At 44.9% G+C, this 18,359-nt stretch overlaps 1 protein-coding gene across 3 annotated transcripts in view; it reads left to right on the forward strand.

Moving 5' to 3' along the window:
* The window catches only part of LOC309706825 (semaphorin-3D), a 104,004-nt gene that overhangs the window by 82,389 nt on the left and 3,256 nt on the right, over positions 1-18,359 (forward strand). For all 3 annotated transcript variants that reach the window (XM_082533729.1, XM_082533728.1, XM_082533727.1), the window contains exons 6-16: positions 218-308; positions 1,904-2,032; positions 3,215-3,357; positions 3,858-3,972; positions 4,384-4,453; positions 5,081-5,225; positions 7,277-7,499; positions 10,993-11,081; positions 13,563-13,604; positions 14,069-14,226; positions 16,401-16,465. In XM_082533729.1, coding sequence (XP_082389855.1) covers positions 218-308; positions 1,904-2,032; positions 3,215-3,357; positions 3,858-3,972; positions 4,384-4,453; positions 5,081-5,225; positions 7,277-7,499; positions 10,993-11,081; positions 13,563-13,604; positions 14,069-14,226; positions 16,401-16,465 — 1,270 coding nt within the window. The remainder of the gene's footprint in view (positions 1-217; positions 309-1,903; positions 2,033-3,214; positions 3,358-3,857; positions 3,973-4,383; positions 4,454-5,080; positions 5,226-7,276; positions 7,500-10,992; positions 11,082-13,562; positions 13,605-14,068; positions 14,227-16,400; positions 16,466-18,359) is intronic.

Consider the following 18,359-nt stretch of genomic DNA (forward strand, 5'->3'; position numbering starts at 1 on the left):
GTTGAAGGACTCATTGTTTCCTAATCCATCCACCATATTCAGACTTCTAAAACACTAATATTAATCATCATCATTGTTGGCAGTCCTCTAAAATCAGTCAGCCTCTCTAAAGAGCTTCTGTTCTGTAATGAAGTGAAGTGAAGGCAGCTTCATCTTTGCCCTTCTGTTTATCCATCATTCTGTGTTTGTGTGGTCTCCTCTGTCCTCTCTCCTGCAGGAGCCGTTGTTCACGCTGTCTCACACGGTCGAGTCAGGCAGAGGAAAATGTCCCTTCAGTCCCAAAGAGCCCTTCGCTGCTAGACTGACCGGTAGGTCCCGTCCACCCACGCGCACTCGAAGGTCTGGCCTGAAAGAGTGGCCATATTGAATCATCATCTGTCATTCTCTAAAAGCCGTGTTCACATTCTGGTGACAGCGGCGCTCTGCGGCGTACAATCCCACCACTGTGTGACTCCTCGCTGCAGAGTGTCCGCTCAGCCGCGGCGTGTGTGGTCCGCATGAGTTATTCCACGCGCTGACGTCAGCCGCTGCCCCCCATGACATAAAGGACATAAAACACATCGGCCATATTTGGATCACTTAGACAAAGAGAGAGCTCCATAGAAGAAGCCATAAGTTTTTATAACTGACGGTTGTGTCTGTGCTGACAGCTGAGGAATGAGGGTTTACCAGCGACGGAAGCACGATGTCTTTCCAGCACAACTAATGTTTAGGGGAGGCTGTGACTCAGGAGTCAGAGTCGGTTGGCTACTAATCTGACCCCTACTGGTTTTGTGCCCCCAGAAAAGTGTTTGCATGATAGCAAGAAAGCAGAAAAGGTTCAGTAAAGCGTTGCAAACCTGGTTTGTAAATATATTGTCACTATATTGCCAATTAAACCAGCCAGGTGCTCTCAGTTGCACCGATTAACTCCGCCTACCAGGAACCTGCAAGACAGCACACAGGGACAGAAACCCATCAGGCCCTGGCCGAGGCGCCTCTGCGTGGGGAGTTGTTAGTGTTTGTTTGGAATTCAGTAATTTTAATGTTAAAATAACTGAGCAATAAACACAACGTGATGCTTATTAAACAGCTTAGTCATGTTGTGAGGTGAAAGACCTTCATGTGAGCGCCCTCAGTCATTGGACAAGCCTAAGAAATCAAGATAAGGACATCAGACACGCTCTAAATCTGTTTGTTTAGTTGATAGAGTTGAAAAATGTGTTGATTTGGTGACTGATGAAAATCACTAAACTCTAGTAAGACTAGTAGAGCCTTTGCAGTGACAACATCCTGATCTTAAATGTGTCCTTCCTACATGAGCTGGAGGATCTGTGCACGCCGTCACATGTTTTTCGGATGTTTACGGTCTGAGCTGTTTATTAGAAAAAGCTGCTTAATGAGTAAAAGCTGTGTACGCTGAGCGGACTGCATGTGCTGTACCTGGACGTGTCTGAGTGCCGCGGGAGGTTAAATTACATGTAAACATGTAGTTAAAACAAGGAGTCAACACTGAAGTTATGGAGGTGCAATTAAGAGGACCAGACTGTTTTCATTTTTCACATGAAGGTACCCAGGGAGAGACGGCCAGTGTTTCAGTTAATATTCAGCTCCTTAAAACCACAAAACAAACACTGAGGACCAATTAAGTGATTTTTTAAAACCTTATTAAGACATTTTTTTCAGGAAATGATGTCAGAAATATTTTGCTTCATTGTTTTCTTACAGATGAATGTTTTCATGAATCAGTTTTCAGATATTTGCTGTTCTGCTCTGGGCCTGCAGAGAATGCAGAGCCTTCAGTCGAAGGCGGAGCTATAAAACAGACGCTCTGTGTACTGGTCAACTCCTGAATGTAGGAAAATATGTTTCACGCAAATTTATTGTTCTTGTTCAGGCAGTCGTTCCTTTTCTTTCTCCCTAGACGGGGATCTGTACGCGGGTACCTCGGTCGATTTCATGGGAGCCAACGCTGCGATCTTCAGGACATCCATCCAGGGCAGCAGCCAGCATTACATCCGCACTGAAGCCTACGATCACAACTGGCTCAACGGTAAGAAGCTCCGTTTCTTTTGTTCTCCGTTCGACACACCAGATAAACTTCTGCAACACATGGAAACACTTACTGGTTAATGGTCCCCTGGACAAACGTTTGCTACCGTATATGAACCATGTGCACAATAAGTCCTGCAGAAGTAAAAAGTTATGTGCAAAAATTCAACGTTGAATACAACTGTGTGGCAATAGATTTAAACCCTAGTATGAAACCAGAGGTAGACACACGGTTCCACCAAATCTTTTTAAAGAATGGATGCAGAGTGCACACCGCTCACATTTTCTTAGACAAACCCAACCACTGATATCAGTAAGGATGAAAGAAAGCAGCTTTTAGGGCCTCTGAAGGGTGCAGACATCCACTTTGCCTGGTCGGGAATACAGCTTTGCATCCATCATCCTGGGGAGCTGCTCTCACTAAAGGTACTTTTAACTAATCAGGAGACCATTACTTAGTCTGTGGTTGTCATACATGAGCATTAATGTCCCTGCTCTGAGAGCCGAGACGATGAATTATTCTAAAGGTTTTAGGACTCCTGAGCTTTGAGCCTGTTTGGTTCTTTTTTTGTTTCATTCTTTTTCTCATTTTGTATACTTGCTTATTGTGTGTGTGTGTGTGTGTGTGTGTGTGTGTGTGTGTGTGTGTGTGTGTGTGTGTGTGTGTGGTTTTAGTGTCAGGTTTACAGTTAGGTTATTGTTAGGGTTATTTTTGATGGTCAGGGTTATGGGCTACGGAATGCATCATGTCAATGGGATGTCCTCACTAAGATATCAAAATGAGAATGTGTGTGTGTGTATGTGAGACACACACCTAGCCTGGACTTATTAGTTGTGTAGTTTAATACTAACACCAAGCTGCTCTCCGATGCATCCATCGGAGTGAGTGGTAGATAGAAAGCACAAGACAAGAAAACTGTGAAAATTGTTAATAATTAATTTTTGAAATTGATAATAATAAGCTTGGATAAGGTACATAAGACATAAAACAAAATGCAGTAGCAGAAAGAAAAACAAATTAAAAGAAACGAAAGACACACGTTTTCTGACAGTTTAAGCTGATGATAGCTCCTCCTCCATGAGTCTTCTATTACTCCTTCACTTGTTATACCTGTAATTTACAAATAATCTATAGAAACAGAGAGAAGCTCACAGAGTCAAATGTGTACCGTCTCCCTCTCAGAGCCAGATTTTGTGGGCTCCTTCTCCATCCCTGACACGCGCAGCCCGGACGATGATAAAGTCTACTTCTTCTTCAAGGAGAGGGCGGTGGAGGCCGGGCAGTGGGACAAGAGGGTGTACAGCCGCGTGGCCCGAGTCTGCAAGGTAACGACGAGCAGCCTCGACGTGATTAAGGAATCCGTGACGGGGATCAGGGTTCTCTGTTCTGCTGTCCCGCATCACTGTTATAACTGTTAACAGGCTTTCTGACGCCTGTTTTGCTTCATGTGTGATTTATCTTTAGTTTTCTCAGTTAAATATAAACAGTTAAAAAGCTAAGCCCGTCTGAGACACAGATATTCAGTTTATTACCATAAGAACTAAAGAAAATCAGTTTTCATATTTAAAACACATCTGGGTAATAAATTTATTAAGTAAAAAGCACCAAAACAAGTAAATACATCTAAAGCTTTTTTAGTTTCAGAGCTTTAAATGAAGGAGTTAAGGTTTGTGTTCTTGAACTGAACAGAAATGCAGATCTGTGGAGACGGACGAAGGTTGTAGACGATGTCTCCTTTTTATGTTTCCTTCCCTTCCTCCCTCACTGTACTGCTCCTTTAAATCTAACCGTCATCCTTCCCTCTCTCATCTCTTCCTCAATCCAGAACGATCTCGGCGGGAGGAGGAGTCTCATCAACCGCTGGACCACCTTCCTCAAAGCCCGGCTGGTCTGTTCTGTCCCCGGCCCGTCTGGAGTCGACACGCAGTTTGATGAGCTTGGTAAAAAACTCCTCCTCCTCCTCCTTTTCCTTCCTCTCTGGATGTTTTCTTACGTGACCTCTCCTGAATAATCTTAGTACAGTACGCCTCGCCTGTGCTCTCGCCTTATCGTCCCAACTTTAAAACGCTGACGCTGTTATATTTGTCTCCTCCTTTCCTTCCACACACTGTCCTGTCTTGTCTTTAGGAGGCCTGAGGTTACAAAGGTTCATCCAAACTGTCACATCAGCCACTGATTAAAACTTTATTGGTACAAATTTGTGCAACTGTGAATGATTTACAGGTGAAGTGACGCTAACGAGGCAAATCTAAACTTCTTCCAGTCTTCCTCCCTCAGTATGAATAACACGGTTTTACTGCTGCACATTGTTCATGATTCTGAGTTTAAAAGCAGCCTCTGTGTTTCCTTAGAGGACGTCTTTGTCCTGGAGACCAAGGACCCTCAGAACCCGACCATCTATGGAGTCTTCAGCACGTCCAGGTGAGGGCGCGTTCAGCCGTGCAGTCACTTACATGTATCTGGTTTATTTCAGAGACCACTTTAACACGAGCTGCTTAAACTTTTACGTTTCTCAAGAAATCCTTTTAAAATGCACGATTTTAAAGATCTTTAAAAGTCACGTGATTATTATGTGGTGCCAGGCCGTGTCACTCTGTCCTCAGTGGTGCTCATGAGCTCGCCGCTGCACATGTTCATCACCGAACTTCTGATTCAAGGAGAACTTTATTGACATTTAGGCTTTGAAAACTGAAGGAAACAGTTTTCAAGGGAAGAGGGAGGGCGTCCTCTTCCTGTATGTGCACGCCCACTGCCAGGCTGGCACGTGCACACTCAGGGGTGCAAAGGAGCAGAGGTCAGATGTGGGAGGTGTCCAGGGTCAAAGGTGAAGAGGCCCAGCTGGTTGTGTTTTTGTAACCAATGTATGAAAGCACTCCACCTTTTTTCCCCTCGTGTCCTTCCTTTCCTGCTTCCTTCTTTCTCCTTCCTCTTTTATTCTTCCTTCCTTCCTGGCCTGTTTTGGGGTTCTTCTTTCCTCCGCTTCCCCTAACCTCCCAAACTCCATCTTTCTGTCACATCCGTCACCAACACCTCCTTTTTCTTCCACAGCTCCATATTTCGTGGTTCAGCAGTGTGTGTGTTCTCCATGGCGTCCATTCGAACTGCTTTCAACGGACCATTTGCCCATAAAGAAGGTCCCGACTATCGCTGGGTCGAGTACAAGGGTCACATCCCCTACCCAAGACCTGGCACCGTGAGTACTCCCGCACCAAAAGCCCCCAAAACAAACCACTGTAGCATGAAACATTTTAATATACTACAACACGATCCTTTGTTATATAAGCAGTGTAAAAATAAAGAAAAATCCCCAAACCTCCCTGCACTGTCGTCTAGTTTTGTGTCAGCCACATAACAGCTTCCTGAAATAAAGCTGAAGTATGCTAACAGATGGGATTAAAGATACGAAACAGAGGACAGCTTCACTGCTGGGAGGTTTGCACAGCACCTGTAAATCATATCTTTGCATACATGTACGCAGTTCATGTGTTTGCATTATTATCCATCATAAACTCCCGTCATGGAGGAATGTGATCCACCCTTAAAGTCATCCCCAAATGCACAGACAGTCTTAAATCTTCAGCCAGAAGAAGAAGAAGGGCTGCACCTCACAGCTCCTCAGCAGGCTGCTCCCAGCATTGGACAGCCTCTGTCCATAGTGCAGAGCAGCACACAGCTAAGAGTCACATCTTTGCACAGTTCTCTTATTACAAAAATGTAGAGTGTATGAATGTGCAGTAAATATACAGGTATCCCCACATGAATCCTCCAACTTATACAGAATAAAGTTTTATTATAAAGTCCTGGTTCTTTAGAGCAAACATCTGTCTGCAGTCTGGATGGTTTTTACGTCACATTTTTATTCTTTTAGGCACTGATTTGAGGCCAGTTTAAAGTAAAATTAATGGCTTGAGATGGTGAAATAAATAAATTACTGTCCTCACATTACTGTGTCTGAAAACACTGCAGTATAACCTTCAGCATCTCTCGAGTATTTGTGGTGAAACGGCCCTTTAAGCACAGGGTAAGGTTTTGGTCAGGCTGTCACTTTAATGTTCAAAAGCTGCTCCTTTTAAAGCCTCGTCGCCCATAAATCTCTGCTAATATAGTGGCGACAGGACGGTATTTATGTTTGTGTGAATAACTAAGACTCTCCTGTGAGATCAGACTCCAAACACACACAACACCGCTAATGAAAACAAGCTGATGGCGCTGCGAGAGGAAAACCTCTGGTGATTTAACACCTGAGCTGTGAAGTCCTCTGGGAAACTTCAACCTGTCAGGAGGTGCTGGGGTTTTAGTGTGTGTCAGGTGCTATTTCATTCTCCCTGCTGGGGGACTCGGAGCTCTGCAGAGTGGTGCTGAATCATGTGGCTGATTGCAGAAGAGGTGAGTCGCATCAGAGCTGCAGGGGAGAAGTTTGAAGTAGCAGGATGATTAATATGATTAATAGCAATATGAAAACGTCAGCGCGATGCTGTGATTCTAATCCCCCGATCACTGACTCACTGTCTTGTTGACTTCAGCTTTTTCACTGTGCTCGACTCGTGTTTTCTCCTTTTTACAATCCTGTCTTCAGCATTTCGATCCCTTCTGTAATTCCTTTTCTTTCCTCGCCTCCTCACTTTTTCTTCAAACCACCAGAGTTGGCTCTAGACTGCTGGAGGTAGCCATCATGAAATCACCTACTAGTTTGTGAAATGTTTTAAAGCCTGGTCTGTACCATTTTTGTAGCACGTTTATTAGCTGGAACCAGCATCTGTAAACTGTGTAGGCTCAAATATCTGTTAGGCACCGACCAGAACTGGAGCACAAACAAAAATACACCAGCTGCACAAATACAAACCGATATATAACCGATATAAATGACCATCATTATGGATGGATGCTCCCTCTGACTAGGTAAAGTTATACTTACTCCACACTGAATGGTAAAGTTCGGTTAAAGTCCAAGCTGATGCACAAGCTCAGCTTCCAGAATTGTGACTCTGTTTGGTAAAAAATGCTCAACCAAATCTTTGACTTTGTTATTCTAGAAATAAAAACTCTTTAAATCCATGTAAACAATGATAAAAAGCACGACCTGTGTAGTAACGTTGAATAGAAAATCTTCTCACTACATGTTTCTTTCTGTCTGCTGCATTTACCAGACAAACATGAACCTTATGTTGTCCACTGCTCCCTCACTCAGTCGTTCGTCTTCCCCGCTGATGGTTTGTTCCTGTATTCCTCCCTCTGGTCCTCCAGTGTCCCAGCGAGACCTACGATGCTCTCCACAAATCCACCAAGGACTTCCCAGATGAGGTGGTGAGCTTCATGCGGCAGCATCAGCTGATGTGGGAGCCCGTCCTGCCTCTGGGCGGCCGGCCCATCTTAACCCGCGTCAACTCGGCCTACACGTTAAAGAAGGTTGTCGTGGACAGGGTGGACGCCGAGGACGGACCGTACGACGTCTTACACCTGGGCACAGGTGAGGAGGACGAGGGGAAGGAGAAGAGGGGAGGGAAGAAAATGAAAAGTATCGAGACTGTGGAGGAAAACGGACTCGGTGTGCAGCTGGGACTGAAATCTCATCAGTTTGTTACCAGACAGATCAGTTGAGCTGATTCAGAGTGCGATGGAAAGTGTGTAAATGAAGCAAAGAGAGTTTAGAAGTTTACAGAGTTACAAGGAGGCAAACTGGTGACGTTTTCTCTGGAACGCAAAAAGGTGTTTTGTGGGTTTTACACTGAGAACAGAGCAAAACTTAATGTTGAGATAAAAGGTGAAAAGACCGTTTTGACTTTGAAACAGTAAAACGATAAAAGAAGAGGCAGGATTGACAAATATCGAGCTGTGAGTTGTCTTTTTTTGGCTGAATCTTCACCAAAGGAGGTTGTGGTGTTCTTATGGATGCACTAAATTCCAGTTTAATAGTGACATGTGAATTTTAGGAATAGCTGGAAATCTTTGAAACACAGAAGGGATTTCTAACACGTCCTGTTTCTAACGTGTTCTTTTAACCTTCTTTAACACATTTCCCTGATTTAAAATTTTTAATATTTTGTAACTTTTACACCCATGAATCATGAATAATTCTTCCTCTGTGTTTGAGCCAGAACATCTGCAGACTCTGGAAACATCAGCTTAGTTGGGACACGACTGACAGACCAGCAGAACGTTCAGATTTGGTTCCCGGTGAAACTTTGGACGCTCGGCTGTGAGATTTAAACCCGTCGGTAAAATAAGTTCAGCTGAGGCGGGGCCGAGCGAGCGGGCGTTTGAACTCGAGCGTGTGATTGGACCGTCTTTTAGAGCGGCGTACTGTGGCTCGCCTGTTGTGTGTAAACACGTTTTCATTCATTATCTGTAAGGCGGTGAAAAATGGCGAGCTTTTATTGTGACGGGGTGAATGATTTCCTGAGTGTGTTGGGCCTTTGTTCATTAATGTGCACACAAGTGCGTTTGCTTGTGTGTGTGTGTGTGTGTGTGTGTGTGCACGCATGATTAATGGCAGCGGTTATTTAAGTGCTGGCGACAGATCGGGGGGCCAGAGGTGCTGCGACTGCTCCATACATCTCTGCTGAGTGGATTCCTCTCCACCACCTCATCCCCCCGTTAGCTCCACATTCACCTGCCTGATAAATGCTCCTTCTAATCTTTCACCTAATACCACCAGGAGGAATATTTCTACATGCTTTCTGAGTGACAGATGACTTTTTTTATTGGTTTGTTATATCCCATTTTAAAAATATCCTACTCTTTAATCACACGCCTGCATCACACCGTTTCGTTTAGGATTGAAATACAGCTTTGAGAAGTCTACAGGTCACTGCGGCCGAGTACTCGTTTGGATTGTGGCTTCTAGTTTATCTGTTCAAATGTATTAAAGTGAACGCAGCTCTGTGCGCTGAAAGCTTACAGAAGCTTCTTTTATATCCAGTCCAGTTAAGTTCAGATTTAGCTCATCAGTCTGCTAATGGGCAGTAAATGGTGCAGATGTGTTTCATTTCTGCTGTCAAGAAAACATGACGTGGTCTGTCATTCAGCACTTTCTGCTCTGCTTCAGGTCACAAAACAATTTTTTCATCCTGAGTTGCAAATCTTAACAAACAGCTCACAGATACGCCGATAGATGCTTAAGTTCGTTTAAATCAAACACTGTAACTTTAAGCTGCTCTGTCCTGTAGCTTTTCACAGACCCTGCTGTGATTGGATGAATAGTGCATGGGTTTAGAAAAGGTTTAAACTGTACTGTGATAGGACCCCACTGTTACAACGAGACAGTGTGCAGATATTCCACAATCAGCTGGAGGTGGTGTTATTGGAGAATGGAAGCATTTAAGAAACGTCGTAACTCGTCCACGATGGCAGAGCGAGGTCACCAAGGTCACATAGTGCTTAAAAGTCACCACTCCAGACATCCTCTGAATTAACATCAGCACAAAAGCTGTGCACCGGGAGCTTCGTGGCATGGCTTTATTATGTTCATACCATCTATCACTCGGACGGACTATCAGCACTCTTATCCGTCTGCTCCTGTATTCTGATAAACACCGAGGCTGACACGATGACGCCGCGGACACCTGCACATTCTCCCTATCGCCTTATCTGTGCATGTTTGTTTCAAACGGTGAATGATAACAAATGAAAGGTGGAGATGTCTGTGCCTGGGTTTGGTATGCAGGGGATCAGATTCATGTATGTGGGTCTCCCGGAGCGATGAACCCTGACCTCACCTGACTTAATGGAGGTCTTAAATATAAACCCCAAAGGTCAAAAGTGACCTGCTGGTTTCAGTTCAAAGCGAACACCTTTGTGCTGCTCTGTGAGGCTTCAAAGCAACTGTGGAAGTTTAAAGTTTGTTAGTGCTATTTCATCACTGATTAACAGAAACGTGCCTCTGAGAACGAGTCCATCTGTTTTAGTAAAGGTTAAGAAATCCATGATTCTCTCTGAAACTGAGATTTGACTTTTTGCTGTCCTGGATGTTTGTGACAATAAATGAGTAAAAAAACAAAAACTAGCGGCTGTCCTCGCTCTGCCTGTCGTGCTTCGTTTATGTTTGACTCTGGTTCAGTTTGAAGCAAATAAAGGACCCAGTGGGAAACACATACATTATTTTATAGAAGCTTGTTGGATTTGTTTCATCTCCAGGTTGTGCTGATTTGTGGTCTCGGTGTTTAGAGTCTAAGAAAACAAAAATGCAGGGATCAGTATAATCACAAAGCTACCAGATTACATTTTTTACTGTGAAATTAAACGTGGTGACCACAGGCATCGAAGCGCATCATTACTCAGTGATGAGGGCACACTTGTTTGACAGACATGTCTGCAGACACACACACAGCATGCAGTAGCCTCACAAACAGCTGCAAACACACACGGTTTCCCACAGCGGAGCTTTATGAGCATGCTGGCGTGATGCGAGCGAGCGTGTTTGAATGCCTGAACATGCAAACGTACAAATGCGCGCCCGTCTGCGTCTTCAGCAGTTGATTTGTGTGCGTTTGTGTTCCATATGGTTTTGCTGTGTTACATCCTAAGTGCAGTGTGTGGTTTCACCGTCACAGCTGGCACGTGTAACAACAAACTGCCATAGATTGTGCGCGAGGTGCCTGTTTAGCGTTGTTACCAGGGTTACCGCTGTGTCCCGTGCTAACGTGGGAACGAGCTTTGGTCGTGTAGCTTTGTTTTTCAGACGCGTCATCTCCCGAAGGGGCTTTCCTGGGAGGCTGTTGTGAAACAGAACTCCTGGCTCTGCTTCGGGAAAGATATAACGGGTCAAACTTTCGCTGTTCCTGCTGCAGTTTCTCTAAAGAGGGGCTGATGCATTCTTTCTGTTTCATCACGCCGGCATAAATATAAGACCGTCTTTGCAGATGTTTTATTGGGGCAGAGTTTGGTTTCAAAGCTGAAATGAAAACGTGTGTTTTGCTGCAGGATTCCCACACGTCGGTCAAAAATCCTCTTTTATGTTGCAGATGATGGGAAGGTGGTGAAGGCGGTGTCTGTCATTAAAGACAACTGGGTCACAGAGGAGGTCATACTGGAGGAGCTGACAGTCTTCCAGGTGAGATGTTATTACAGGTTTGTGAGCGATGGAGAGCACTGAGGTGGTGATAATGCTTTCCAACCTGTTATATCCACATAGCTCTGTGTGATTAACGCTTTCCTGATGACAAAGCAGGTTTACTTTGTGACTAACAGCCCTCAGTTTCTCCATCAGAGAAAAACAGTCAAAATAAAAGGATGGATGTAGTTGCTGGGTCTGAACAGCTGATGTGCCTCCTGTGGTTGCAGAAACGCTTCCTTCCCGTAGGCGTCTGTTGCCGGGGCCTCTGTAAACACTTCGCTGATGAGTTTGTGGGCTCGGTTGTTTCTTTCAGGTCAAAGTGAATAAATCATGAAGTTCACTTTGTAAATTTTGGTCATTCAGAGTTTCAGACGGGGCCGATTCTTCACTCAGGACTTCACAAAATCAGTTTCACAGTCAGGTCTGTGTCTCGCTCAAACACCAGATGCTAATCTGAAGATTTCAGGACTGGATTTCACAAACCAACAGGTGACATCATGGTGTTTATGCCCATGTTTTATATTGCCAGGCCAAACCCAAGTCTCCTTTAACAGCACCTTTTGATAAACTGGTCCAGTCGCTCAAGCGTGCGAGCACCCAGAAACTGAGCCGTCTGTCTTTGAAGCTCTCTCTGCACGCCTCACTGCCGGCACCACCTGATTTCAAACGAGTCTCCCACAGAACCTTTAAGCCTCGAGCTCAGAGGCGGACTACACGGGACTTTTATGGCTAAAACCACAGGGCTTGTTTCCGTGACTCCCACTGTCCATCTGCCAGGCCCGGACCGTGTGATCGAACATCGTTTTCTGGAAAAACTCCACTAAACACAAAAACAGATAGCAGGGCACATATTTCCCAAGGTCATCTGGGTAAATAAGCTAATGGGGACGGCAAAGAGAGAGAAGTGAGGGACGTGAGGAGGGATGGATGCATCAGGGTGAAAGGAAAAAATACAGCTGGACTAAATGTGGAAAAAAACACAGAGGACAGAAATAGAGTGAAGGATGCAGGAGAGGAGGAGGGGGATAAAAAGACGGGAGAGAGGGAAGGAAGCAGAAAGTTAAACGGAGAAATGAAACCCAGCCGGTGCTGGAGCTGAGGGCAGGTGAAGGAAGAGAAGCCACAAACAAACAGGATGCCACACACACTCGGCCTGTTTACTTCCAGCTGAAATTAAGACAGGAACAAACCCATTTCCAGCAGACTCACAAAACAGCCGGACAGCTGTGGGCAGCGTATGAAACGAGAGCTTTTATTTCTATGGGCTGAAGTCTGCGGGGGGCTGCGGGGGGTCGGGCTGCACCCTGACCGAGTTTCACACGAGCTCGTTCAGTTTCTGGCTGTGACAGAACGCAGGATAGTCGTATCACTGTAAAACACTTTCTCTCTCCTTCACTTCGACTCCTCGGCTCAGCGCGGTCAGGGGTCGTCGACTCCCTTTGTGAAACGCTTTACCCAGTCAGTGAGCCAGAAAAATGGAGCTGGGGGGTAATTTTACCCCCCGAAGAAGAAAGAGACTTATTAGATTTCTAATCTCAGTAGTTGCCCTGACCTCAGCCGCGAGTCGCTGCGAGGCATTCCTCAACCTCAAACAGCTGAATTATTGCTGCTTTTAAGGAGCAGCGTCTGTGGTTTGGAGTCAGCCGTGCGAGTCGACCTTTCCTCCTCCGTTCCTGCGGGTTCGTCTGCAAATAAGAACGTGTGTTTGTTCTTTTTTATATAAACTGGGTCGTTTTTGACAGGGAGTAACTAAGTTCATTTGTTCAAGTCCGTCACTTAAGTAGGTTTGGTTTGAGCATCGGGGAGTCTGGGCTTAATTTCCAGATGCTAACAAATTTAGCTGGACCTGCAGTCGCTGCTCGGGTACAAATAATATTAAATAAGCTGTGAAACACATATAAAGGTTACAAGATACAAGTACTGCCATTAAACGTGCGTATAGAGTCAAAGAATCCTCAAAACTATGCTCACATGAGTATCTGTCCACTATAACATCGATATATAAACGCTGTTAAAATATGTACGTAATAAAAATTAATAAGTGAACCGTGTTGTTTATATATCATGTTGGCCAGTTTTATTCGTCCACTGATTTACTGACTAATAATCTCACTGAAGCACCGCAGCAATTTCCTAATGTTGTAAACCTGCTCAACATTTGGCAATAAAACCCTTTCTGATTCTGATTCTGATTCTGATTCTGATTTAAAAGTTTATCTGCTGCCAGCTGCTCCAGCTGTTAAACGCTGCTCGTCTTTGCTTTCTCCCACATTTATTCACCAATAAGAATTTTTCTGAGTTGTGCAACAGGAAACTCGAGCCCGATGAAGCCGGCACTGCAGTTACTCCTAAATCCTAAATTATTCCTCGTCTCGTTAATAATTCTCACCTATCACGCTGCATCGATGAACGCCGCCGTCTGTCATCGCGCGTTATCTGTAACTTCTTATATTTATACTTCTCCTCTTCATCCCACAGAGTCCCACTCCCATCCTCAGCATGGAGCTTTCCACCAAGCGAGTAAGTCTCTCTGTTTCTCTCTGAAGCGTCGGACTTGGATTACTTATGTATTTCTGGAGCTTTCTTAAATTAAATAAGTCATTATTTGGTTCATGTCACAGTGATGGTCCTGGTCAAAGAGGAAATGTGTGTTTTTCCATCTGTCCAGACGATTCAGACTAAGATATCTAAAGTATTTAAATTTGATCTAAATATTAGATGTTGACTTTTCTGCAGCAAAATCAGCTTTGAATAAATCATTCTTCTCTGTAGCATCTTTACATCTTTATAGATTTCGGTGACACGAGTCCCCGAAATCTTTCATTTAAAATACAAAACTGAGAGAAGCGTGAACATATATGAAGATTATGGGTGAAACAGGATGTTGAGCAACTTTTTTAGAGTTGTGCAACAGATATGAGCCATGAGGATGTTCGGCCAGCTTACAGAAAAGCTCTCCTCTTCCTCCCCCCTCTGCTCCACAGCAACAGCTGTACGTGTCCAGCGAGCTCGGCGTGGCCCAGCTGGGGCTCCAGAGGTGCGAGTTATACGGGACCGGCTGTGCCGAGTGCTGCCTGGCCCGAGACCCCTACTGTTCCTGGGATGGACAGACCTGCTCCAGATACTTCGCCATGAGCCGGAGGTAACGAGGACGGAGAGGGAGGACGTTTATCAGCCCGAGTCACCCGAGTGTGAACACGCTGTAGGATTTACTCTTACTGCGTTCAGCCCTGCTTATGTTGGCTGTTGCTCAAAAATAATAGATGAAGTTCATCCATGTGGCACATTTCAACAACAACATGATTTTTTTTCATTTAAAACAGATAATTGTGCAAACATTGTAAACTTTTCAACACTACTGTAGCTTCATAAGAATCAGAGCAGACAAAGACGTCAGGCACCCAGCTAACTCTGATGGTGTAAAGTCTTTACGGCTCTTTGTGTGACAGAAAGCAGACCACAGGGACATTTCAGCGTACACACTCGCACCTCGAGAGCCAGATATCTCTGTGAAAAACAAGCTGACATGACTCGCATGCACCCCTGCAGACCACCGGGCCACAGAGCCAGTGCAGGTGGGCCGTTGGTAACCAGTTCAAAATATAAAATAAAAGTTTAATGCACACACATCTTCCTGGGATACATCGCCATGGTAACTGAAGCCGCATTCACTGATGGATGCATGAGGGACAGCTGGGGCTTTAGAGTCTTGTCCAAAGATAACATGCAACGTGCAAACTGGAAGAACCAGGGATTGAACCACCGACCTTCCAATTAGTAGATGACTCTGTGTGCACAGCCGCCCCCTAGTTTGACAAACCCCGTGCTGACTTATCGAGCTGACGACCACCTTCGTGTGACCTCTCATATGTGATTGGTCATGCCGGGGGAGCAGGAAGATCGACCTGTGCACGGTGCTGATGCCGGTAAACTGGAGTTTTAGCCGTTAAAATTTTGCAGTGTGAGAACCGAACTTCTTCTGGAGCTTTGACAGCCTCTGCCGTACAGTAAAAACATGCTCTGCTGTCCCTCTGATGGCCTTCAGGATAAAAAACAATGACACAATCTCGTGGATTTAAATCAAGAACACGTTCACGAGCCTTTTTTCACAGATATAAATGAAGTGGAAAATGAAAACTCCTGCATTCGCACTGCTCCAGGAGTAAGTTGGCACCTCCAGTGAACCGCGCTATGATTGAAAGTGATTTTTGAACCTCGGTTCTGCAGATCGTTGCTAAAATAAACATTAACTCATTTCTTTTTTTAATGACCATGAAGCAGTTCTGTCATGAATTTCTGCCATAAGAAGGGCGATAAAAAAGGTCAAATGGGCGGCGCAGCAGTGACATAAAGCTGAAATGACATCTGTATCAGCTGATCGTGCGCCTGCACAGCCAGTGAGGTTCTAAGACTTGAGTACACGCTGCGCTCAAGTTTCCTCAAACACTTACAGAGAGAAGGATGCAGGAATTGTGATTTTTGGAGTCGTGCAGATGAGTTAAAGCTAAAAAAGGGGAGGATGGGTGCGAGGGCTGGGGGGGTAACGGGGAGGCCGAAGCAGAACGAGACCTGACAAAAGTCTGAACAAACACTCTGTATTTTCACAGCCTGTTCTCACTCCATGTTTCCTCATTCATAATCTCAGTAGCTCCTTTTTCTGGCACCAGGGGAGCGCAGCAACAACAGCGAGGGGGAGGATTTAATGCACTTATACGAGTTTATCTAAAGGCACGCCGTTATCTGCTGCTGCCGCTGTCAGCTGTGCTTTAACCGATGAGTCTGACGTCTGCTCGCACACACAAAGCTGCTTTTAACATTTTCAGCATGAATTAAATCATCAGAGGACTGTGCAGCTTTTACAAAAACAAATAAATGCTGATATAAAGCATGAGAGAGGCTCAGTGCATCCATCCATCGTCCATGTTTGAACCAAACTCTGGCTAAAAGTCTTTATGTTCAATCGATTGCATGTTACTCACAGTATCCATGTGCTGGTATCGTCGCTGTTATCTGAATAAATCAAATAACAAATACAGTAAAGAGCTTTGAACCTTCTCGCTGTGAGTCAGGAGTGCAAACGACCAAAGAACGAAGCTCACGGATTCAAGTCTGCTCCTTTAAATTCAACCTAAATGAAGTGTTTAATAAATACAGATTCTAACTGTGTGTGTGTGTGCGTGTGTGTGTGTGTGTGTGTGTGCGTGTGTGTGTGTGCGTGTGTGTGTGTGTGTGTGTGTGCGTGTGTGTGTGTGTGTGTGTGTGCGTGTGTGTGTGTGTGTGTGTGTGTGTGTGTGTGTGTGTGTGTGTGTGTGTCAGGCGGGCGCGCAGACAGGATGTGAAGTATGGAGACCCCTGGAGTCAGTGTCCAGACACAGAGGACGGTGAGCATTTCCTCTGCTGATGTGAATAAACTGTTTAAAATATTATTCTCCTGGCAGCTGTTACACAGCAGACATGTCCACACTTACATGTGTACATGTGCTGCACTGTGACCAGTGGCAGAGTGTTAGTGTCACTGTGGGGCAGGAACGTAAACCTGCTGTGCGGGCCCATAATCGATCACATGACCTGATGCTCAGATACTCTGTGTGATCAGGGAGTCTAATATGACACCAGTCATGTGGGCGTTATTGTATTCTTTCATTTCTGCTTCATTATTGATGTTTGTTATTGATCGTTCCATATATTAAATGTGAGCCCCCCCCCACACCTGATAAATCAAAGCTGATGTATTTCGTACAGTAACTTTGTCATACTTAACGTGCAGAATTTTGTGATTCATGTCATTTCTTTCCAAACATGTATCAGACAGATGCCTACGTGAACTTTTCAGGAAAGACATTAAAGTTCTGTTAAAAACTGCAAATCAGAATCAGAATCAGAATACTTTATTGATCCCTGGGGGAAATTATTTTTTGTTACAGTGCTCCATTTTAAACCAACATTAAAACAAGACAGACAATACGCTAACTAAGAATAGTACAATATATACATATATATACATACATACATACATAAGTCACTTATAAATAAATATTTGGAAAAGAAACATGTGTAGTTGTAGCAGCAAACAGTGTGTTAAGTGGATGCGTTGTACAGGGAGATGGCCACAGGCAGGAATGATTTCCTGTGTCGTTCAGTGGTGCTTTTCGGTAATCTCAGTCTCTCACTGAACGAGCTCCTGTGACTGACCAACATGTCATGGAGTGGGTGGGAGGTGTTATCCAACATTGTCTTTATCTTGGACAGCATCCGCCTCTCCGACACCACCTTGAGGGAGTCCAGCTCCATCCCCACAACATTGCTGGCCTTACGGATCAGTTTATTAAGTCTGTTGGCATCTGCGACCCTCAGCCTGCTCCCCCAGCATGCAACAGCATAGAGGATCGCACTGGCCACCACAGACTCATAGAAAATCCTCAGCATTTTCTGGCAGATGTTGAAGGACCTCAGTCGCCTCAAAAAATAGAGACGACTCTGGCCCTTCCTGTAAAGTGCTGTGGTGTTTTTAGCCCAGTCCAGTTTATTGTCAATGTGTACTCCAAGGTATTTATAGTCCTCCACAATGTCAACACTGACCCCCTGGATTGAAACAGGGGTCAAGTGTTTCCTGGTCTTCCTGAAGTCCACGATCAGTTCCTTGGTCTTTGCCACGTTGAGCTGCAGATGATTCTGCTCACACCACGTGACAAAGGAGTCGACCACAGCCCGGTACTCTGTCTCATCATCCCTGCTGATGCATCCAACCACCGCAGAGTCATCAGAAAACTTCTGAAGATGGAGGTCTCTGTGCAGTGGCTGAAGTCTGTGGTGTAGAGGGTGAAGAGGAAGGGGGAGAGGACAGTCCCCTGTGGTGCCCCTGTGTTGCTAATCACCTTGTCAGACACACACTGTGGGAGACGTACATATTGTGGTCTTCCTGTCAGGTAATCAACAATCCAGGACACCAGAGAAGCATCCACCTGCATCGCTGCTAACTTATCACCCAGGAGGGTCGGCCTGATGGTGTTGAAAGCGATTTTACACTCCAAACGTTTTTCCTGACAGATTTAGTCGCGTCTATCAGAACTGACCCATCGATTCACTCTGTGTGACACTCTGGAAGTTTCTTAAACTTAGCCGATAAAAGTAGATAAAGTCAATTCTTACACTTGTGTGTGTCTGATATTTATCCTTTAGAGTCCGAAACCATCAGACTGAGATGAATTCTGTACATGATCCTAAATAACTGTTTAGCTTGTGTTAGAGAAAAACAGAAGTGGCAGTTTGTCTTTT

The sequence above is a fragment of the Aulonocara stuartgranti genome (genome assembly GCF_965226115.1).
Source record: "Aulonocara stuartgranti genome assembly, chromosome: 5".
Lineage (NCBI taxonomy): Eukaryota > Metazoa > Chordata > Actinopteri > Cichliformes > Cichlidae > Aulonocara > Aulonocara stuartgranti.